Consider the following 24,241-nt stretch of genomic DNA (forward strand, 5'->3'; position numbering starts at 1 on the left):
CATGGACCACACTTTGAGAACCACTGCTCTAAAACACCTTTACTTTTGGGAAGGATAGGATCCACTAACTGTTAGATAATACAAATAGCAATAAATCTAAGTAAAATGCAACTAAAAAAACACCCTCTTACCTTTGCCAAGGCTGAAGACAAATGGTTCATTTCTATCATGACTGGAATCAAACTTTTTTCCATTTGACAATTTTCCTTTATAATGGACATAAACTTTGTCTCCAATCATTGGTGTTTCCTCGCTATTTCCCAATCTTTTGACAATCTAGAAAAGATAAATATCAAGAAAAAGGAGGTGGAACTTTTTCCTTCTAATCAGAGAATAGAAAGGTCACACAAGTCCATTTCACATCACCCAGACAGATTTGCAAATACTTATCTGTCTTTTCTATAGGCTTCCCTCTAATTTCTCTCAGTAACTCTCACTGATAGAAAACTGTCTTATATTGCTCTAAATTTTAGTGCTGTATCTAATTTTATTGTTGATCACACTTTTCCCTCAAAATAATTAACCAAGAGATCCTGTTACATTGGATTAATGCCCCACACTTTAACATCTCTCAAAACACAGAGCTAGTCCATGTACAAACTGAATTAGACCAAAAAGACTAATGGACTTTCAAAAACATTCAAAAAGATGTCCAAAGCAAAGTTTCAAAGGTGAGATTTTATTTGCTTCCCTCCTTTGCTAAAAAGATTAGCTTCTGATTAGGTTTCACTAGTTTGGTTTAATTTCAAAAAGCCCAAGTTCTTGGTATAACAGGTTACATTTCCTATTATTTGAAGAATATTCAATGTGTGAAAAAACAGTATCACTGCACAGTTTGATATGATGCCGAATAACTTGTTTTCTAGTAAAGGAAAGGCCAAAAAAGCTCCAAGCTGAAAAATATCTAGCTGTCATAAAATCCAGTATATTTATTTTGTTCTTGGCAGAGCAAGCCACTAATGCAGTTGGTCAGTTCTGGGAAAAGAAAATCAAATCCAGGCATGTGGTGATATAAATTATTCTGTCAATCACCTACACCAAACTAATCATTTTTAGTATGTAAAAGAGGATAGTAGTAGCTAATGGCTAATGGACATCTTTTCTGGGAAAGGGTCTGAATTTTTATCTACAGAATTCAATTATTTACTCCTAAATTCTTCTTTGAGATGTGTCCTCCTGTCCTACCCACATATCACCACATAAACGCTTAGATGAACTTAGATTCTATAACTTTCTCAGCTCAAAAGCCCAGACATGCTTTAAAGAAAAAGAATCATTACTGCAACTTCATCAAAAAACTGTTAGCTCTAATTAATGAAGTTAGTAAAGATGCACGATACAAAATCAACATACTGAAATTAGTTGCATTTCTATAGACTAACAACAAAATATCTGAAAAACAAATAAAGAAAATAATCCCAGAAATGCAAATCAAAACCAAAATGAGATATCACCTCACACCTGTTAGAATGGCTATTATCGAAAAAACAAGATAACAACTGTTGATGAGGCTGTGGAGAAAAGGGAACTCTTGTGCAGTGTTGGTGGGCATGTAAACTGGTGCAGCCATTATGGAAAACAGAACAGAGGTTCCTCAAAAAATTAACAACAGAACTACCATATGATCCAGCAATTCTACTGTTGGATATTTATCCAAAGGAAACAGAAACAGTAACTCAAAAAGATATATGCACCCCCATGTTCACTGCAGCATTATTTACAACAGCCAAGATATGGAAACAACCTAAGTGTCCACTGATAGATGAAAGGATAAAGAAAATGTGGTGTGCATGCGTGTGTGTTTGTGTGTATAATGGAATATTATTCAGCTATAAAAAAGAATATCATCTTGTCATTTGCGATAAATGGAAGGAGTATGAGGGCAATTTGCCAAGTAAAATAACTCAGACAGAGAAAGACAAACACCACATGATCTGACTTGTATGTGGAATCTAAAAACAAAAAACAAAAAGCAAAAGAACATACCCAAAAACCAAGCTCACAGATATAGAGAACAGACTGGTGGTTGCCAGAGGCTGGGGTGGGGAGGGTAAAATGGGTAAAGGGAGGCAAAAGGTACAAACTTCCAGTTATAAAATAAATAAGTCATACGGATGTAATGTACAGCATGGTGACTACAGTTACTAATACTGTACTGCATATTTGAAAGTTGCTAGGAGAGCAGATCTAAAAGGTTCTCATCACAAGAAAAAATTTTGTACCTATGTATAGTGACAGGTTGTAACTAGACTTATAGTAGTGATCATTTCACAATATACACAAATATCGAATCATTATGTGTTACACCTGAAACTAACATAATGTTATATGTCAATTATAACTCAACAAAAAAAAGAATAGAAAAAGAAAACAATCCCATTCACAACAGCATCAAAAACAATAAAATAGTTAAGAACAAATTTAACCAACGAAGTAGATCTGTACACTGAAAACTATAAGATTTTGATGAGAAAAACTGAAGAAAACACAAATAAATGGAAGATACCGTGTTCATGGATCAGAAAAATTACACTAAAATGTTAATACTACCAAAAGACATCTATAGACTCAATGCACTCCCTATCAAAATTCCAATAGCATTTTTCACAGAAACAGAAAAAGCAATCCTAAAATTCATATGGAATCATGAAAGACCCAAAATAGCCAAAGCAATTCCAAGAAAGGACAAAGACGGAGGCATCACACTTCCTGTTTTCAAACTATGTCACAAAGCTATAGTAATCAAAACGGGATGCTACTGCCATAAAAACAGGCACACAGACCAATGGAACAGAATCAAAGGCCCAGAAATAAACCATACCATATACAGTCATCTACTATTTGACAAGGGAGCCAAGAACACTCAATGAGGAAAGAACAGTCTCTTCAATAAGTAGTGCTGGGAAAACTGGATAATCACACGCAGAAGAATGAAATCAGACCCCTATCTTACACCACTCACAAAAATTAACTCAAAATGGATTACAGACTTAAACCTAAGACCTAAAACTACAAAACTCCTAGAAGAAAACATAGGGAAAAAGCTCCAGATGTTAGTCTTGGCAACAAGTTTTTTGTATATAAGACCAAAAGCACAAACAACGAAATAAAAAATAAACATGAGACTACATCAAACTGAAAAGCTTCTGCACAGTAAAAGAAACAATCAACAAAATGAAAAGGCAATCTGTGAAATGAGAGAAAATATTTGCAAATTATAAATCTGATAAGGAGTTAATATTCAAAACATACGAGGAACTCATACAATTCAATATCAAAAAACCAAACAATCTGATTAAAAAATGGGCAGAGGAAATGAATAGACATTTTTAAAAGAAGACGCACAAACGGCCAACAGGTACATGAAAAGATGCTCACCATCCCTAATCATCATGGAAATACAATCAAAACCACAACGAGGGGCTGGCCCCGTGGCCAAGTGATTAAGTTTACATGCTCTGCTTTGGTGGTCCAGGGTTTCGCCGGTTTGAATCCTGGGCGCAGACATGGCACTGCTCATCAAACCATGCTGAGGTGGCGTCCCACACACCACAACTAGAAGGACCCACAACTAAAAATACACAACTATGTACCAGGGGGCTTTGGGAAGAAAAAGGAAAAAAAAATAAAAAAAAATCTTTGAAAACCACAACAAGATATCATCTCACACCTGTTAGAATGGCTATTATCAAAAAGACAAGAGATAATGAGTGTTGGTGAGGATGTGGAGAAAAGGGAACCCTTATGTACTGTTAGAGGGAATGTAAACTGGGACAGCCACCACGGAAAACAGTATGAAGGTTCCTAAAAAAATTAAAAAAGAACTATCATATGATCCAGCAATCCCACTTCTGGGTATAAATCCAAAGGAAACAAAATCACTCTCTCAATGAGACAGCTGTACTCCCATGTTCAATGTAGCATTATTCACAACCAGCCAAGCTATGGAAGCAACCCAAGTGTCCATCTATAGATGAATGGAGAAAGAAGACATGGTGTATGTATGCGTGTACACACACACACACACACACACACAGTAGAATATTTTTCAGCCATGAGAAAGAAGGAAATTGTGCCATTTGTGACAACATGGATGGACCCTGAGGGCATTATCCTAAGTGAAATAAGCCAGAGAAAGAAAGAAAGATATTGTACAATATCATTTACCTGTGAAATCTAAAAAAGCTCAACTCACAGAAACAGAGTAGAATGGTGATTGCCAGGAACTAGGGGGTGGAGGAAATAAGGAAATATCGGTCAAAGGGTACAAACTTCCAGTTATAAGATGAACAAATTCTGGAGAGCTAATGTACAGCAGGGTGACTACAGTTAACGACATCGTATCATATACTTGAAAGTTTCTAAGAGAGTAGATCTTAAATGTTCTCATCACAGAAAAACAAATAGTAATTATGTGAGGTGATGGAAGTGTTAACTAACCCTACTGTGGTAATCATTTCAAAACATGTAAGTGTGGGGCCGGCTCGGTGGTGCAGCAGTTAAGTTCGCACATTCCACTTCGGTGGCCCAGGGTTTGCAGGCTTGGATCCCAGGTGCAGACCTAGGCACCACTTGTCAAGCCATGCTGTGGCAGGCATCCCACATATAAAGTAGAGAAAGATGGCCATGGATGTTCATTCAAGGCCGGTCTTCCCCAGGAAAAAAAGAGGAGGATGGTGGCAGATGTTAGCTCAGGGCTAATCTTCCCCAAAAAACAAAAACATGTAAGTGTATTAAATCATCACATTGTGCACTTACATAATGTTATATGTCCATTATATCTCAATAAAGCTGGGAAAAAAGTATTATAATAAAAAAATTAAACTAAGAGCTACTTCAAAACAAGAAATCATTACTGCCCTTCTAGGACTTCAAAGGGGAAAAAAGTTTCAAAAAATTAATCTCAAGAAATCACATGATATTCTACAAGTTCTCTGTTCCATTGGTCTGTGTGTCTGTTTTTATGGTAGTTTATTCAGCTGTAAAATGGAAGAATCAAGAGGTACTGATTGTCTCATAAGACCATTGCTAGATAGAAATAAAACACCACGAAAAAATGATTAACTGCAGAGTGAAAAAAATATAAAGTGTTTTAACAAGGAGGAAGACTAATTCAAAACTAAGATATATTCTCTAACGAAACCTCAAAAAATATCTTCACTGCACACAGGAACACTATATTCTTTGTTGTTTTTTTTTAAAGATTGGCACCTGAGCTAACATCTGTTGCCAATCTTTTTTTTTTCCTCCTCCTTCTCCCAAAACGCCCCAGTAAATAGTTGCATACTTTAGTTGTGGGTCCTTCTAGTTGTGGCACGTGGGACGCTGCCTCAGTATGGCCTGATGAGCGGTGCCATGTCGGCACCTAGGACCCAAACCCGGCAAAACCCTGGGCTGCTGAAGTGGAGCGTGTGAACCTAAACACTCAGCACAGGGCCAGCTCTAGGAACACTATTTTCACATAAAAACAAATCTTCTTGAATTTTGCAAGTTAGCTTCCCTTTTTCCTTAAAAAGTGTTTTGAATTATCATTAGCCAGCTTTAATATACATAAATATTATATTAAAATAATAACCCACTTGTACAGTCTGAGAATGGGGAGACAGCCTTTGCAATTTCATTTCTGGTTCTAACACGTCAAGAGATGCGAGCAATAACTTGGACCTGACCCCAGATGTGCATGTACTAAGATGTAAGGTATCAGGTAAGTTAATTTACCTAGCTGTGCCTCAGTATCACCATCTATAACCTGGGATTAAAATAAACCTCAAGTTATGAAGATGAAATGAGAATTTAGCTGTGGGTGTTTGGCACTTATAAGCCTAAGTAAATATAATCCATCTCCACCTCCAGCCAAACCAAAAGGTTTTTATAAACAATCTTTCTAGATAGCAAATTTCCCTACATGTCATTCATCCTTGTGGCCTCACCTTTAATACTCCTCTATCTTTTTTGGAGGTAATATCCTCTCCCCGTTCAGCAACAGCTGCTGCTGGGCTTTCTCCATTGTTCTTGGCACCTTCATCAGTAGTCATTGTCTTTTATAAGTAGAAAACCTGCTGAGAAGAAACATATTTTAGCTAGGAAAAATATCACTTCCTTACGCAACTTAAAATTCCCCTAGGAACTGAGCTTTACCTGACCTAATATTTACTTAGAGCCAATAAGGTTAGATACTAAAAATGAAAACAAAAACAGTTTCTATGGGCATGTATTGATGCCATGAGGCATGTAAATAAAACATCATCCAACTCTTCAATTTCCCATCCAGCTCTGGTCCCAAATTAGAGAGCAGTACAAGTCAGGTTTGGTAGTGATTATATTCTTTAACATGATTACACACTGAGAAGTAGTCCTTTCAGAGCTTTGAAAACGTCCTTTTCCTGTAGCCATATTCTTGACAGTGAATTAAGAACTTACCAGGTGATCTGACAGAAGAAATGACGATATATCATAGTGGTAAAGAGAACCAGCTTTGGAAGCTGACAGACCCTAGTCTGAGTCCTAGCTCCAGCAATATCTCTTTGACATTTGCAAACTTAATCTCACTGAGCCTCAGTTTCACATCTGTAAAATGGACATAGTACACTGTTCAAAGAGTTACTGTTAGGCATTAATAAGATAATGTATGTTAAGAGATTAGCACAGAGTCATAACTCAAAAATATAAGCATTTAGGGGCCAGCCCTGTGACCTAGTGATTAAGTTCAGTGCGCTCTGCTTCAGCAGCCCAGGTTTGGTTCCCGGGTGTAGATCTACACCACTTGCCAGTGGCCACACTGTGGCAGCGACCCACACACAAAACAGAGGAAGACTGGCAACAGATGTTAGCTTCAGGGCTTCCTCAGCAAAAAAAAGTATATATAAGCGTTTATCACGATTATTATCGGGTCTTCTATATGGCCACATTTTTCATTTCCTGCTCAAAATCCCTACAGAATGAGGTTCTTCTCTAGCATGGCATTCAAGGCCCTTCACGATCTGATCCTCACCTCTTTCAGGTCTAGCTTCTTTCTCTCATGCAGCTCACGCTGTAGCCAAACTAGACCAATTCCTCTCCGAAACAAGTCCTATGTTTTCCCATGTCCATGCCTTTGGTCATTCTTTTTCTTCTTCTCCAAACAACCCTCCCCCCTCAAATGCTACCTCCATCATACCAAGCTTGACCTTAAATTTGGAGGTTGTTTGCCCTTTTCTGCACTTCCGTGGCTCTTCCCTTGACTTGTTGTCTGTAGCATATTTATAAGACACACTTGTTGGATTTAAAAGATCCTTGGGAGCAAGGGTCATGCTTTGTTCATATTTAGATTCCCTGGAATGCCTCTCCCTTCTAGACTGGTGAAGCAGAAAGCACAAGGAACGAGAAGCTCCTCACAAGCTGTTTGATGTCAGCTACTTTAACTCGTCTAAGCCTTTTTTCCATACCCAGGTAATTAGAATAAAAATAATATCTACTTTCATGGAGCAATCTTCTGGATTAAATGGCATAATGTATATTTTAAAAGTATCCTATTCCACTGTTAGCTCTTATTGTTATTATTGGTCACTCAACTGATAGACATGTTTTCATGCCACGCAAACCAATGTTACAACAGGCCAATCAACAGATGAAACAGAGCACACCTCACTGGCTGCTGCCGTGATTAATTCCATACTGCGCTCCCGGTTGTGCACGGAAGGTCAAGAATCAATCACTTCTACAGCTATTCCATATTAGGCTAATAATGGACGTAAAGCTCCCTAAAGTCACCTGCGAGACCCTCCTGTCTACACTTGTGAAAAATGTCTTACTGACACAACTGATAATTAGACAACTAAAACATGTCTTGCAGTGTTTTAACTCATTTCCAACTGACCTAAATTTACTTCAGTGTCAGCAAAGACACAAATCAAATTTTGCCTAAAAATCTTCAAAAAGAACACCAAAAGCCAGGGGCTAAGCCTAAGCCTCTTTGCTTTATTTTCTAGTACAGTTTATACCAAACGCAAAGACCCAAATGCTTGGCTCAGGATAAGAGAAAGGCCAGAACAAAGCATCCTCAAACAAACAACAAAAATTAAGTACCTAGTTGTACGTGATGCTGAGCTAGATAATCAGGAAAATTAGATAAACAGGTTTGGTTCACAGCCTCTAGTACCGTACAACTTACACTTCTTTGATGCATAGAAACTTGTAGAAAGTACCTCAAAAACGGCGGGGGGGGGGGGGGGAATCTCTTATATATTTGGGGACCATGGACCATATCCCTGGAAAAATACATACATACAGGAAAATTTCCCAGGGCTTCACAGACACACTGACATCCACCAGCAGACCCCTGGGGAAATCGTGGATTAAATCAATGAGCAAATTAAAACCATCAGGTGAAAGGTTATTAGGGAACAGAAGAGTCACACGGTCTCAAAGCATGAACCTGTACATTACTTATTACTAAAAAAGGAAAAAGAGCTTTCCAATGAAGTGATCTGACAGATACCCCTTAACACAGTGATCTGCATCATAACCAAACTCTGCATTACTAATAATAACAGACTGATACCACTGTGCATCCTGATGTCCTGTGATGGGAACATACATGTGCTAGACCTACCAAAAAGGTTTAACCTGAAACTAATCAGGAAGAAAAGACAAAATTAGGTTGTGGAACGTTCTACGAGACAACTGGCTTAGACTCCTCAAAATCTTAAAGTTATGAAAGACAGAAAAAATAAAGACTGGGGCCTGTTCCAGTTTAAAGGAGACCAAATAGACACAACAATCAAATGTGATGTGTGATCCTTGGCTGGACCCTGGTTGAGGAAGACAAAAAGTTATGAAAGTACATTTCTGGGAGAACTAGAAACATTTAGAAAAACAGGCGATACATTAGATTATTATTATTGCTTACTGTTAGCTTTCTGGAGTGTGATACAGTATCATGGTTTTAATATCCTCATTCTTAGGGGACACATGCTGAAGTATTCAGGGGTGAGGTGTCATGATGTCTGCCACTTACTTTCAAAATATTTAAGACAGAGCAAGAGTGAGCACAAATACCACAAAAACCCCCAAAACACAGCATTGAGAAAGCATGACTACAACACATCCAAAGGCAGTGCCTTCCTTTTGAATGTTCATCATTTGGGGATCAGCTAAATTTTTTAATGAGAATATGGTCAATCAAAAAACATCTTCTTTTGGTCCTAACCCTGCCTTTTGAAAACAATGGCTTGCTAAAATTCAAATAAATAGGAAACTTGTACAAGCTGATTTGCTAGATAAACTTTCTAACTCTCATTTGATAAAGGAATTTGATTTTTCATTTCTGGTTCTAACACATCAAGAGATGCGAGCAATCTTCATAATATCAGAGAATGGTTCTGAGTAGTATGGCGTCCTTATGAAAAGGGGTAGCATGAATAATTAAAACACAAAGATAAAAATAATAAAACAAACTGTTTTGAACTTTCAAAGGCAGGTAAATCTGGAAGAATAAAGAAATAAACTGAAGTTTCCAAGTATTTCCCTTTAATTCCAATTATGCTATTTGGAGTATAGATTTTTGTAAGCAAACAAAACAAATACATTTAAAAAAACTTTTTCCTTGCTCTAGTGTTACATGAAAAAAAGGCAGTAAGAACAGACAATTCCTAAAAACCTGTAAGACACACTGAGAAAGTTTCACTTTTTTCATGAGACAGCCTTTTCTTTTTTCCCCTACCCTAGGTTTATTCTGGATTTAAAATCACTATGTAGCTATGGATATTAATCTATGACAAAGCTTACTGTTCTGAACTGTCCAAATGGGGAAACTGCTACCCAGTACATCAGAGAGGGAACACACAGTTCGTTCTGTTACGGACATGCCAGATAAGCATGCTCTCTCCGAAGTGCTAGTCAGCAAACACCTGAGACATAACAGAAAAATGAGAATACGCTTAAAATTTCATCAACAGTGCACTGAACACTTCAGTTAACATAACTAAACTGTCAGATCCCCCCAAATGAGAAGTCATTTTAAAGCTTTACCCGCTAATTCCTCATGTATATTACTTACTGTGTTGTCCTCTTTGTTAAAATAGAGACGTTGCATCAGCTTACTCTACTGTACAACAGGAGAGTTGTCAGAGAGAAGACAAGAAAACTAAATAGGAACTGGCTACTTTGTAGAAGCACAGAAAATTACAGCAGCATTCTTTGTAAGTACCACAGATGTCTAGACCATAAAGGCTTTCAGCCTCCTAAAACTGAAACACAAAGGAAAGAAAACACAAGGGAAGAGGTACACCTCGGACTTGTAACTGAATCAATATAAGTGTATCTTAATTTTGAAAATATCTGTGTAAGGATGAACTGGAAAGCCCTCATTTACTTTCAACCCCAGGCCTCTCTCAAACATTCAAGTCCAGCAACACAGGAGTGCCAGGAGAAGTTATCTATTACAGTCAAGACACACATACAAAAGAGAGAGAAATATGCACAGAGAAAACAAGATCACATATAGACTATACACCTGTACGAAACTGCACACTATATTTATTCACCTATTTTCCCCCAGTTAATTTTCTTCCTCCACATTGGGGTAAGGAATGGGGAGATGATGAACAATACTCCTATACACGCTCAAACACTTATTTTTTCTCCTTTAAAAAAGAAACCTGTGAAAAGATATACAAATGGCCAATAAGTTCATGAAAAGACACTCAACATCATTAGTCATAAGGGAAACGCAAATCAAAATTACAATGAGATACCACTTCACACCCATTAGGATGGCTGTTATCAAAAAAGAGAACATGACAAGTGTTGGTGAGGATGTAGAGAAACTGGAACGCTCATGCACTGCCAGTGAGAGTGTAAAATGGTGCAGCCTCTGTGGAAAAGACTGGTGGTTTCTCAAAATGTTAAACATAGAATTACCACATGATCCAGCTATTCCACTCCTAGGTTTACACCCACAGAAGTGAAAGCAGAGATTCAGACAGACACTCATACACCAATGTTCACAGCAGCACTATTCACAATAGCCAAAAGGTGGAAACAATCCACGTGTCCATAAACATTGTATGGTGAGTGTATATATGGATTACATATTATTATTATTATTATTAAAACGAATATTATCCAGCCATAAAAAGGAATGAAATTCTGATCCATGTTACAACATGGATGAACCTTGATAACATTATGCTAAGTGAAATAAGCCAGACACAAAAGGACAAATATACCATTTTACTTATACGAGGTACCTAGAATAGACAAATTCATAGAGACAGAAAGTAGAATAGAGGTTACAGGGTTTGCGGGGAGGGAGGAAGAGCGAGAAGTTGTTTAATGGGTACAGAGTTTCTATCTGGGAACACGAAAAAGCTCTCGAGAATAGTACTGACAACTGCACAACAATGTGGATGCACTTACTGCCACTGCACTGTCCATTTAAAAACGGTTAAAAGGGTAAATTTTATGTTATGTATATTTTAACATAATTAAGACAAAAAAAAAGAAAAAAGAAGGAAAAAAATCTGAGGCCAGAGCAGACAGAAACTAACTTAACAGCATGGTCAGCCAGAATTCTCTCTCCTCTGTCCTCCTTCCTTCTCCCTCACCGAGGATGCCCTCACATTTCCGGTGCACTTGCCAAGTTCTGAATCGAGCCTCCAGCAGTGATCACTGCACAGCTCTTCAGGGACTAACAGCTTTGAGATGTCCAGTAATGAAGACAGAAGAGGAAAGAGAATCCTAAATGGAACTTTGTAGCTACAAAGTATTTCTTCCTTTATTGTATCTCTTAGATACATACAATGCTTTGGTAAACTCACTTTTTTTTTTTTTTTTTTTCCCCTACCCAAAGCCTCAGTACATAGTCGTATATCCTAGTTGTAAATCATTCTAGTTCTTCTGTGTGGGATGCCACCACGGCATGGCTTGATAAGGGGTACATAGGTCTACACCCAGGATCTGAACAGGTGTACCCTGGGCCACCAAAGCGAACTTAACCACTTGGCCACAGGGCAGGCCCCTATTGTACCTTTAAATGAGCAATTACTTATACAATAAAAATAATGAAAAAATAATATTATCTCTTTTGTTTGTTTGTTTGTTTGTTTTCTTATTTTTATTAATGTTATGATAGATTACAACCTTGTGAGATTTCAGTTGTACATTTTTGTTAGTCATGTTGTGGGTACACCACTTCCCCCTCTGTGCCCTCCCCCCACCCCCCCTTTTCCCTGGTAACCACCAATCAGATCTCCTTATCAATATGCTAATTTCCACCTATGAGTGGAGTCATATAGAGTTCGTCTTTCTCTGACTGGCTTATTTCGCTTAACATAATACCCTCGAGGTCCATCCACGTTGTTGTGAATGGGCTGATTTTGTCTTTTTTTATGGCTGAGTAGTATTCCATTGTGTATATATACCACATCTTCTTTATCCAATCATCAGTTTCTGGGCATGTAGGCTGGTTCCACGTCTTGGCTATTGTAAATAATGCTGCGATGAACATAGGGGTGCAACGGACTCTTGAGATTTCTGATATCAGGTTCTTAGGATAGATACCCAGTAATGGGATGGCTGGGTCATAGGGTATTTCTATTTTTAACTTTTTGAGAAATCTCCATACTGTTTTCCATAGTGGCTGTATCAGTTTGCATTCCCACCAACAGTGTATGAGGGTTCCTTTTTCTCCACAACCTCTCCAACATTTGTCGCTCTTGGTTTTGGATGTTTTTGCCAATCTAACGGGTGTAAGGTGATATCTTAGTGTAGTTTTGATTTGCATTTCCCTGATGATTAGCGATGATGAACATCTTTTCATGTGTCTATTGGCCATATTCATATCTTCTTTTGAGAAATGTCTGTTCATGTCCTCTGCCCATTTTTTGATCGGGTTGTTTGTTTTTTTGTTGTTAAGCAGTGTGAGTTCTTTGTATATTATGGAGATTAACCCTTTGTCGGATAAGTGGCTTGTAAATATTTTTTCCCAATTAGTGAGTTGTTTTTTTGTTTCAATCCTGTTTTCCCTTGCCTTGAAGAAGCTCTTTAGTCTGATGAAGTCCCATTTGTTTATTCTTTCTATTGTTTCCCTCAACTGAGGAGTTACAGTGTCCGAAAAGATTCTTTTGAAACTGATGTCAAAGAGTGTACTGCCTATATTCTCTTCCAAAAGACTTATTGTCTCAGGCCTAATCTTTAGGTCTTTGATCCATTTTGAGTTTATTTTGGTGTGTGGTGAAAAAGAATGGTCAATTTTCAATCTTTTGCATGTAGCTGTCCAGTTTTCCCAGCACCATTTGTTGAAGAGACTTTCTTTTCTCCATTGTAGGCCCTCTGCTCCTTTGTCGAAGATTAGCTGTCCATAGATGTGTGGTTTTATCTCTGGGCTTTCAATTCTGTTCCATTGATCTGTGGACCTGTTTTTGTACCAGTACCATGCTGTTTTGATCACTGTAGCTTTGTAGTATGTTTTGAAATCAGGGATTGTGATTCCGCCGGCTTTGTTTTTCTTGCTCAGGATTGCTTTAGCAATTCGCGGTCTTTTGTTGCCCCATATAAATTTTAGGATTGTTTGTTCAATTTCTGTGAAGAACGTTCTTGGGATTCTGATTGGGATAGCATTGAATCTGTATATTGCTTTAGGTAGTATGGACATTTTAACTATGTTTATTCTTCCAATCCATGTGCAAGGAACGTCTTTCCATCTCTTTATGTCATCGTCAATTTCTTTCAAGAAAGTCTTGTAGTTTTCATTGTATAGATCCTTCACTTCCTTGGTTAAGTTTATCCCAAGGTATTTTATTCTTTTCGTTGCGATTGTGAATGGGATTGAGTTCTTGAGTTCTTTTTCTGTTAGTTCATTGTTAGTGTATAGAAATGCTACTGATTTATGCACGTTAATTTTATACCCTGCTACTTTGCTGTAGTTGTTGATTATTTCTAATAGTTTTTCTGTGGATTCTTTGGGGTTTTCTATATATAAGATCATGTCGTCTGCAAACAACGAGAGTTTTACTTCTTCGTTACCTATTTGGATTCCTTTTATTTCTTTTTCCTGCCGAATTGCTCTGGCCAGCACCTCCAGTACTATGTTGAATAGGAGTGGTGAAAGTGGGCACCCTTGTCTTGTTCCTGTCCTCAGAGGGATGGCTTTCAGTTTTTGTCCATTGAGTATGATGTTGGCTGTGGGTCTATCATATATGGCCTTTATTATGTTGAGGTACTTTCCTTCTATACCCATTTTACTGAGGGTTTTTATCATAAATGGGTGTTGGATCTTGTCGAATGCTTTCTCTGCATCTATTGAGATGATCATGTGGTTTTTGTTTTTCATTTTGTTGATGTAGTGTATCACACTGATTGACTTGCGGATGTTGAACCATCCCTGTGTCCCTGGTATAAATCCCACTTGATCATGGTGTATAATCTTTTTGATGTATTGCTGTATTCAGTTTGCCAAAATTTTGTTGAGGATTTTTGCATCTATGTTCATCAGTGATATCAGCCTGTAGTTCTCCTTCTTTGTGTTGTCCTTGTCAGGTTTGGGGATCAGAGTGATGTTGGCTTCATAGAATGTGTTAGGGAGTTCTCCATCTTTCTCAATTTTCTGGAACAGTTTGAGGAGAATAGGTATTAAGTCTTCTTTGAATGTTTGGTAGAATTCTCCAGAGAAGCCGTCTGGTCCTGGACTCTTATTTTTGGGGAGGTTTTTGATTACCGTTTCTATTTCCTTACTTGTGATTGGCCTATTCAGATTCTCCATTTCTTCCTGATTCAGTTTGGGGAGATTGTAGGAGTCTAGGAATTTGTCCATTTCTTCCAGGTTGTTCAATTTGTTGGCATATAGTTTTTCATAGTATTCTCTTATGATCTCTTGTATTTCATTGGTATCTGTTGTGATTTCTCCTCTGTCATTCCTGATTTTATTAATTTGCGATTTCTCTCTTCTTTTCTTGGTGAGTCTGGCTAGGGGTTTGTCAATTTTGTTAATTCTTTCGAAGAACCAACTCTTTGTTTCATTGATCCTTTCTATTGTCTTTTTTGTTTCAATATCGTTTATTTCTGCTCTTATTTTTATTATTTCCCTCCTTCTACTGACTCTGGGCTTTGTTTGTTCTTCTTTTTCTAGTTCTGTTAGGTGTCGTTTGAGGTTGCTTACGTGAGCTTTTTCTTGTTTAGTGAGGTGAGCCTGTATTGCGATGAATTTCCCTCTTAGGACTGCTTTTGCTGCATCCCAAATGGTTTGGTATGTCGTGTTCTCATTTTCATTAGTCTCCAGATAAAATTTGATTTCTTCTTTAATTTCTTCAATGATCCATTGTTTGTTGAGAAGCGTGTTGTTTAGTCTCCACATTTTTGCACCTTTCTCTGCTTTTTTCTTGTAGTTGATTTCTAGTTTAATAGCATTGTGATCAGAAAAAATGCTTGATATTATTTCAACTCTCTTGTATTTATTGATGTTTGCTTTGGTTCCCAAAATATGGTCAATCCTTGAGAACGTTCCATGTGCACTTGAGAAGAATGTGTAACCTGCTGTTTTTGGATGAAGTGTTCTATATATATCTATTAAGTCCATCTGGTCTAATTTTTCATTTAATTCTATTATTTCCTTGTTGATTTTCTGTCTGGATGTTCTGTCCATTGGTGTTAATGGTGTGTTGAGGTCCCCTACTATTATTGTATTGTTGTTGATGTCTTCTTTTAGTTCTATTAAGAGTTGCTTTACAAATTTTGGTGCTCCTGTGTTGGGTGCGTATATATTTATAAGCGTTATGTCTTCTTGGTGGAGAGTCCCTTTTATCATTATATACTGTCCCTCTTTATCTTTCTTTATCTGTTTTGCTTTGAAATCTACCTTGTCTGATATTAGTATAGCGACACCTGCTTTCTTTTGTTCATTATTAGCTTGGAGTATTGTTCTCCATCCCTTCACTCTGAGTCTGTGTTTGTCTTTGGGGCTGAGGTGTGTTTCCTGGAGGCAGCATATTGTTGGATCTTGTTCTTTGATCCATCCTGCCACTCTGTGTCTTTTGATTGGGGAGTTCAATCCATTTACATTTAGAGTGATTATTGAGACGTGGGGGCCTACCACTACCATTTTGTGTCTTGTTTTCCGGTTTTCTTCAGTTTCCTTTGTTTCTCGTCCCATGGTTTAATCTGTTCTGATGTAGAGCTGCTACTCTCTGTTGTTGTCCTTCTACTTATCTCCTCTGCTCTTGGTTTTGTAGCCCCTTTCCTTTTTTGGATTTTTCAGGAATGAGGGTTTTCCTGAGGATTTCCTGAAGAGGAGGTTTTGTGGCAATGAACTCCCTTAATTTTTGTTTATCTGGGAAAGTTTTTATTTCTCCATCGTATTTGAAGGATATTTTCGCTGGGTAGAGAATTCTCGGCTGTAGATTTTTGTCCTTCAGATTTTGGAATATATCATTCCACTCTCTTCTAGCCTGTAAAGTTTCTGCTGAGAAATCTGCTGATAGCCTGATGGGGGTTCCTTTGTAGGTTAGTTTTTTTTGCCTGGCTGTCCTTAGTATTTTCTCCTTGTCGTTGACTTTTGCTAGCTTCACTACTATATGCCGTGGAGTTGGTCTTCTTGCATTGATAAAGTTTGGAGATCTATTGGCTTCTGTCACCTGAAGATCCATCTCTCTCACCAGATTTGGGAAGTTCTCAGCCATTATTTCTTTGAATAGGCTTTCTGCCCCTTTCTCCTTCTCTTCTCCCTCTGGTATACCTATAATCCTTACGTTGCATCTCCTAATTGTGTCTGATAATTCTCGGAGAGTTTCTTCACTTCTTTTTAGTCTTGCTTCTCTCTCCTCCTCTGCCTGCAGCAATTCTATATTGCCATCTTCCAAATTGCTAATTCTTTCCTCCATATTATAGGCCCTACTGTTCAGAGCATCTAGATTTTTCTTAATCTCCTCTATTGTGTTCTTCATTTCCAATATTTCTGTTTGGTTCTTCTTTATCTTATCAAACTCTTTTGTGACATAGCTCCTGAACTCGTTGAGTTGTCGGTCAGAATTCTCTCTTAACTCATTGAGAGTTTTAATGATGGCTGTTTTGAAGTCATCATCATTTAGGTTATATATCTCATTTTCTTTGGGATTGTTTTCTGTGTATTTGTTACTTTCTTTCTGTTCTGGAGATTTAATGTATTTTTTCATATTGCTTGATGTTGTTGATTTGTGCCTCCGCATGGAGATAGAGTTTAGTTGCTCCTTTCACTTGTTTCAGCTGCTGCGGTGGGGGAGCAGCTGTTTATACTGCACCAACCAGGAACCCTGTCCGCAGTTGCTAACTGGGCCTGGGCCCCTCCTCGTAGCCACAGTGGCCCTTTGGATTCCCTCCTCTGCCGTGGGGGCCGTCACAGGGGGGATTCAGGCTGCTGGTGCCTACTGTTGCAGCCCACCTAGATGTGCTCTCTCCTTAGGGTCTGCAACGGTGTTATGGGCTTTTCCAGCGGCCAGGGGTGGGATCACTTATATTTGTCACTCCGTTGCTGTCGGCACCCACAAATCTCACTTGTCCTCTATGGGTTGCAGGAGAGCTATTGGCATCTTCTACAGTCTGTGGTTAGTTCACCTAGCTATGCTGCTTTTGCCCTGGGGTCTTCCAGCCTTGTGGCTGGCAGCTGGGTGCCTTCTACTGGTGCTATGCAGAGACTAAACTCACTTTTCTTCTCAGTACATGTAATTAATGAAGAAAGCAAAGTTAACAGACCAGATTTACAATTACTTCTGTCACTGACTACTTACTTGGATGAATTACTGTTCTTAAATAAGTAGGAGGCAAAGGGTTATATTAGTATTAAAACAACAACAAAATCTAGAAAACATTAAACCATCCAAACGTCAAAGGTTGAAAGATAGTACCAAATTATCAACTTTCTCCCTCCAAGATGACACTGGGATGACAGAAAAATTTGTAAAGTTCCAAGCTCAACAAGAGAAGGTTATCACTGAACTAGAAGGCAGATGAGATCAGGCTGAAGGAGACAGAGAACAAAGAGCAAACTGCCTTCTAAACACCAACAGCTCTCCCCAAGGAACAGCTCTTCCCAAAGGAGCATCACCAAGAGCAGGAGTGGGCCAGGGAAGTTAAGGAGAGAGCCACATCTGAGGAAGAGAGGAGAAGCTGTGTCTGTATCAGTCAGGCCAGGTAGGTTTCATTCCATCCCCATAGCACAAGGTGGTTCCCATTTGTCTCTATGGAAGATGTAAGGATTTTCCTTATTCTTGGGGTTCAGAGATATCACCACAATATATTGTAATATTTGTCTTCTTTCTTTAATTCCTGGTCCTTAATTGCTGAAGATAAGTCTTTGGGGGACCTCAGGGAAGTTCCTACCATTATTTCTTTTCCTTCAATGTCTGTCCTCCGCTTCTAGAAGTCTTATTACACAGACTTTGGACATCTTGGTTCTATCCCTCAGGTCTCTCAAACACGTTTCTAAACCTAGCATAAACGTTAGACTCACCTGGGAAGCTTTAAAAAGCCACTGATGTCTGGATCCACTCCCAGACAGTCTTGAGTTAGTATCTGTCGTGGGGCCAGGGCATCAGTGTTTTTTATTTTGTTTTTTGGAAGGGAAGATTGGCCCCGAGCTAACATCTGTTGCCAATCTTCCTCTTTTTGCTTGAGGAAGATTGTAGCTAACATCAGTGCCAATCTTCCTCTATTTTGTATGTGGGACACTGCCACAGCATGGCTTGATGAGCGGTGTGTAGGTCCCCACCCAGGATCCAGGCCTGTGAAATAAGGGCTGCCAAAGCGGAGTGGGCAAACTTAACCACTATGCCACAGGGCCAGTCTCCATCAGTGTTTTTAAAAAGCATCTCAGATTATTCTAATGTGTACACAGGGCTGAAAAACACTTTTGATAGAAGAATTCAATTTCTACCTGTGCCACAGTGGTAGGTTTAAAGTAACTTGGGTTGATTTATTCAGGCCAAACAGTTTGATTCCAAGTCTGCTGATGATTTCTAAGCACAGGCCAACAAGGTAACACATGACAACGGTCTGTAAACACTGTATAGGCAGAGTGTTTGTACAGGAAGATCTGCTTGTATTGCGTAGAATGTCCTTTTCATTTTTGAGCCCCCACCATCTAGTCTAAATGAATGGCATAAAAGAGGCACTCAATAACATTGAAATGAATTGAGATTTTCAAAAGCAGCCAATATAAAGATGGTAAAATATTAGTCACTAGAAAGAATCAGTGCTGAAATGTCATTACCAGTTGACTATATTTCTTCTCTAAATCTACTATGAAAAATCTAATCTGGAGAACTCCACCATACCTGAGTGTTCAACTATAAAAGTAAAAATAACATCCTGTTCTCATCAGAAGCAGTGGTTATTAAGAAAACACTAGCATAATATATCTCTGAAGTGCACTGAAAGTATGTCTATACATACATACGCATAGCAGACGTAAAATGTGGTCTATATTAGTAAATGTCCTGTGTACAACTGAACAGAATGTATATTCTGCTTGTATTGCATAGAATGTCATATAAATGTCAATTAGATCAACTGGCTGATAATGTTCAAATCTTCTAAATCACTACTGATTTTTGGTCTACTTGTTCTGTCAATTATTGAGAGGTAAGGTATTAAAATTTCCAACTATAATTGTAGATGTCTTTCTCCTTTCGGTTCTAATCAGTTTCTGATTCATGTATTTTGAAGTTCTGTTACTAGGTGCATAAATATTTAGGACTATCAATTCCACTTGATGAATTGCTCTGTTTCTCATGATGAACTGACCCTCTTTATTCCTGGTAACATTCTTGGCTCTAAAATCTAGTTTGTCGGAAGTTAACATAGTTATTCCAACTTTCTTTGGATTACTATTAGTGTTAATGTGGGATATCCTTTACTAACCTTTTACTTTTAGCCTATTTGTATCTTAATATGCACAGCAGGTTTCCTGTAGGCAGCATTCAGTTGAGTCTCGCTTTTCTACCCAATCTACCAAGCTCTGCCTTTTAACTGGGCTGTTGAGACCATTTATATTAATGTGATTATTGGTTTGGCATAATCTAATATCTTGTGATTCGTCTTCCTTTATTTGTCACATCTGTTTTTGTTCTCTTTTTCCTTTTTGGATCTCTGGGTTTATAATTTTTATTGAATTTGGAAATTTTTACCCATCGTTCCTTCAAGATTTTCTTCTGCACCCCCTCCTTTCCTCGGGACTACAATTACACGTATATTAGACCACCTGAAGCTGTCTCACAGCTTACTGATGCTCTATTCATTTTTTTCTTACTCTTTATATCCTTTCTGAGTCTTATTTTGGATAGTTTGTATTGATATGGCTTCAAGTTTACTAGTCTTCTTCTGCACTGTCTAAACTGCTGCAAATCCCATGTAATGTATTTTTCATCTCACACGTAGTTTTCATCTCTAGATGTTCAATTTAGGTCTTTCAAATATACTTCATATCTGTATTTAACATTTTCAATCTTTCCTCTACTTTCTTGAACATATGGAATATAGTTAGAATAACTGTTTTAATGCTTTTGTCTACTAATTCTATCTGCTGTGTCATTTCTTTTTTTAAAAAAAAAAGATTTTTTTTTCCCCTTTTTCTCCCCAAAGCCCCAGGTACCTAGTTGTATATTTTTAGTTGTGGGTCCTTCTAGTTGTGGCATGTGGGACACCGCCTCAGCGTGGCCTGACAAGTGGTGCCATGTCCATGCCCAGGATCCGAACCAGGGAAACCCTGGGCCACTGAAGCAGAGCGTGCAAACTTAACCATTCAGGCACAGAGCCGGCCCCTGCTGTGTCATTTCTGAGTCTGCTTCTACTGATTGATTTTCCTCCTCATGGGTTGTATTTTTCCTGCTTCATCACAAGTCCGATTATTTTTGACCAGGACCAAACCTGAATTTTACCTTGATGAGTGCTAGATATTTCCATATAACTATAAATACTGACCTTTACTCTGGGATGCAGTTGAGTTAACTTAGAAACTGTCTGGTCCTTTCGAGACCTGCTTTTAAGCTTTGTTAGCAGGGATGAGAGCAGTCTTCAGTTTGGGGCTACATCTGTCCCCGCGCTGAGGCAATACCCTTCTGAGTACTCTACCCAGTGTCCTGTGACTTACGAGGTTTTTCTTCTCTGGCTGGCAGGAACACAAACCATTCTCAACCCTAAGAAAGAACCAGGGGTTGCTCCCTCCAATCCTTTTGAGTGGTTCTTTCTCAGCTTCAGGTAGCTTGCACATATGTACTGATCAGCACACGTCTGAAGACTTAAGGGGGACTCTGCAGACCCCTGGAGTTCTCTCCCTGTGCAGCTCTCTCTTCTTCAAACTCTAGCTACCTTGACCTCCCTGGACTCCAGCTCTGTCTTCTCAACTCAGGGAGAGTGCTGGGCTCTGCCTGGGTTCCCCCTCCTTCAGCTGCAGCCTGGAAACTCTCTGCAGGCAGTAAACCAACATAATTGCAGGGTTCCTCTGTTCATTTCTGCTTTCTTGGGGATCACTGTCCTATGCTGCCTGTTGTTCAGTATTTTAAACTTCATATATTTTTTCTGGGGTTTTTGTTTGCTTTATATGTGGCTATAGTCAAAAGAATAAATCCAATTTCTATTATTCTATCTTAGCCAGAAGCACCAGTCCAGCAGGACATTTTTAAGCCAGAAAAAGGGAGAGAGATAGTAAAAAAAAAAAAAAAAAACAAGTATCATGAAAGGAGTTTCAAGTGGGGGGAAAGTGTCTGACAAAATAAACACTGTTTAGAATAAATTTTCACAGTTTGAAATTTGAAGGATATAGCTTTTCCATGACACTACAAAAATCAAAGCTTCTAACTGATGATAACAAATCTCTCTCCTAAAATGACAGGTACTTTACTTTAAAACAGCAGTCAAAACCATGGTTTTGTGCATATTTCTAGAGATCTGGATAACTGCAGTATCTCATTTTTTTCTTTAATCTATGTAAGAAACAATTATTTTAAACATTACAAGAAAAAAATTATGATTTTACATTTCTAAAGGCTATTAATAAATATACAATTTTCTAAAAATCTGACTTAAAAACTCTTTCCTCTTCTTTCGATTAATTCAACCGAAAAATATACAACAGAGATCATCTTACTATTTCAAAGTCATAATGCCACAAAACTTGGCTTGCAGTTGAGACTGATATTAACAGTCTCTAGCAGGTCTATAAAACTTGCTTTGGTTTTGAAATAAACCTCAAACGGACACCTACTATATGCAAAACCTATAAAGTATTTCAATATACTGAGATTTTAACACTACTTAAACGAGAAAGAAAACCTCCAAACTATTTAGAACACACACCCTGCAGCGGCACCTACAAACGTGAATAGCGGCCTGTCACGGACTACGTGGTTCGCTTCTCTGTGCCTATTTAAACTTTTAACCAGCCCTAGGACACCCACAGATCTCTGCCCTTCAAATGCATGTAACTCCATCAGAAAATAACACATAAGATGTGAAGAAACTGATGGAACACAATAGGGGCAGAAAAGGCAGTAAAGAGCTCTGCTCTGATGGCTTCCTTTTCCCCCTCTCAAAATCACTTCCCATCCAAGCGGCTTCTGTGGCTCAGACGGCATTGTCTGGCTCCTTGCCCTCATGCTGCTCAACCACCATTCATTCCATTTATCAATGGCAGTTATACAAACTAGTCAGATTCCCAAAATTTCACCTAAACGTTCTGAGGATAGTCCTAAGCTAGGGTGTAAGGGAGGGCTTTTAGTGGAGAGTGAGAAAGCGGAGAGGAAGCTGATTGGAAGAGGAGAATTCAAGGAGCTGAGTGGCTCATTCTAACCACAACCTTATACCCAGCTCCTCACCTTTACACACTCTTCCTAGAAAGCTAGGTAGCTCTGGTTTTATCTAGAGGTAGGAGTTGCCTCGAGTTAAAAAATTATTCTATTAGCCAAAACTTAAAATTTTAAAATTATAAATGTAACATAGCTATATATTACAGAAAGTTTAGAAATAAAGAAAGGAAGAAAGAACCATAATCCCAATATTACAATTTAGGGGTACTTTTTTTCTAACAGACTTTATTTTTTAGAGCAGTTTTAGGTTTACAGCAAAACTGAGCAAAAAGCAGAGTTGCCACATACCCCGCCTCAACACACAGCCTCATCCACTATCAACATCCCTTACCAGAATGGTACGCATTTGTTACAATCAATGAACCTACATCAACACATCATTATTCTCCAACCCTTAGTTTACATTAGGGTTCACTCTCGGTGTACATTCTATGAGTTTTGACAAACGTATGACATGCATCCATCATTATGGCATCATACAGAATAGCTACACTGTCCTAAAAATCCTCTGTGCTCCTCCTAGTCATTTCTCCCTCTCCCCGACCCCTGGCAACCACTGATCTTTTTATTAATTCTCCACATTCTGCCTTTTCTAGAATGCCATGTAGTTGGAATCATACAGTGTGTAGCCTTCCCAGATTGGCTTCTTTCACTTAGCAATATACATTTAAGGTTCCTACATCTCTTTTCACGGCTTAAGAGTTCATTTATTTTTAGCACTGAATAATATTCCATCGTACGGATGCACCACTGTTTGTTTATTGAAGGACATCTTGGTTGCTTCCAATTTTTGGCAATTATTAATAAAGCTGCTATAAACGTGTGTGTAGGCTTTTGTGTAGACATAAGATTTCAATTTATTTGGGTAAATACCAAGGAGTGGGACTGCTGGATTGTATGGCAAGAGTAAGTTTAATAAGAAATTGCCAAACTGTCTTCCAAAGTAGCTGTACCATTTCCCGTTCCCACCAGCAATGAATGTGAGTTCCTGCTGCTCCACAACTTACTCATGTTGTCAGTGTTTTGGACTGGCCGTTCTACTAGGTGTGTAGTGGCATCTCATTGTTGTTTTAATTTACAATTTCCTAATGTCATATGATGTTGAGCATCTTTTCATATGCTTATTTGCGGTTTGTATATCTTCTTTGGTAAGGTGTCCAGGTCTTTTGCCCATTTTTAAATTGGGTAATTTAATTGGGTTGTTCATTTTCTTACTGATGATTTTAAAAAGTTCTTTGTATATTCTCGATAACAGTCCTTTATCACACATGTCTTTTGCAAATATTTTCTCTGAGTCTGCAGCCTGTCTTCTTATTTTCTTCACAGGAGTACATTTTAACAACCTTTTTTTTTTTTCTGCCATCCATCACTGTACACATATGCCCTTTTACCCCCTTTCGCCCACCCCCTCCACTCTGGTAATCACCAATCGT

General features: G+C 38.3%; 1 protein-coding gene across 11 annotated transcripts in view; it reads right to left on the reverse strand.

Moving 5' to 3' along the window:
- The window catches only part of FKBP5 (FKBP prolyl isomerase 5), a 128,355-nt gene that overhangs the window by 51,675 nt on the left and 52,439 nt on the right, over nucleotides 1–24,241 (reverse strand). For 4 of the 11 annotated variants that reach the window (XM_070585969.1, XM_070585966.1, XM_070585959.1 and 1 more), the window contains 2 exons: nucleotides 5,931–6,056; nucleotides 132–276 (listed from right to left, as the gene is read on the reverse strand). In XM_070585969.1, the coding sequence (XP_070442070.1) occupies nucleotides 132–276; nucleotides 5,931–6,035 (250 nt within the window). In that variant the 5' untranslated portion in view covers nucleotides 6,036–6,056. Of the gene's footprint in view, nucleotides 1–131; nucleotides 277–5,930; nucleotides 6,060–9,765; nucleotides 9,888–10,523; nucleotides 10,638–24,241 lie in introns of all 11 variants that reach the window. The other 7 variants (XM_070585968.1, XM_070585960.1, XM_070585962.1 and 4 more) reach the window with 5 other exon arrangements.

This window comes from Equus przewalskii, chromosome 19 (assembly GCF_037783145.1).
Source record: "Equus przewalskii isolate Varuska chromosome 19, EquPr2, whole genome shotgun sequence".
NCBI lineage: Eukaryota > Metazoa > Chordata > Mammalia > Perissodactyla > Equidae > Equus > Equus przewalskii.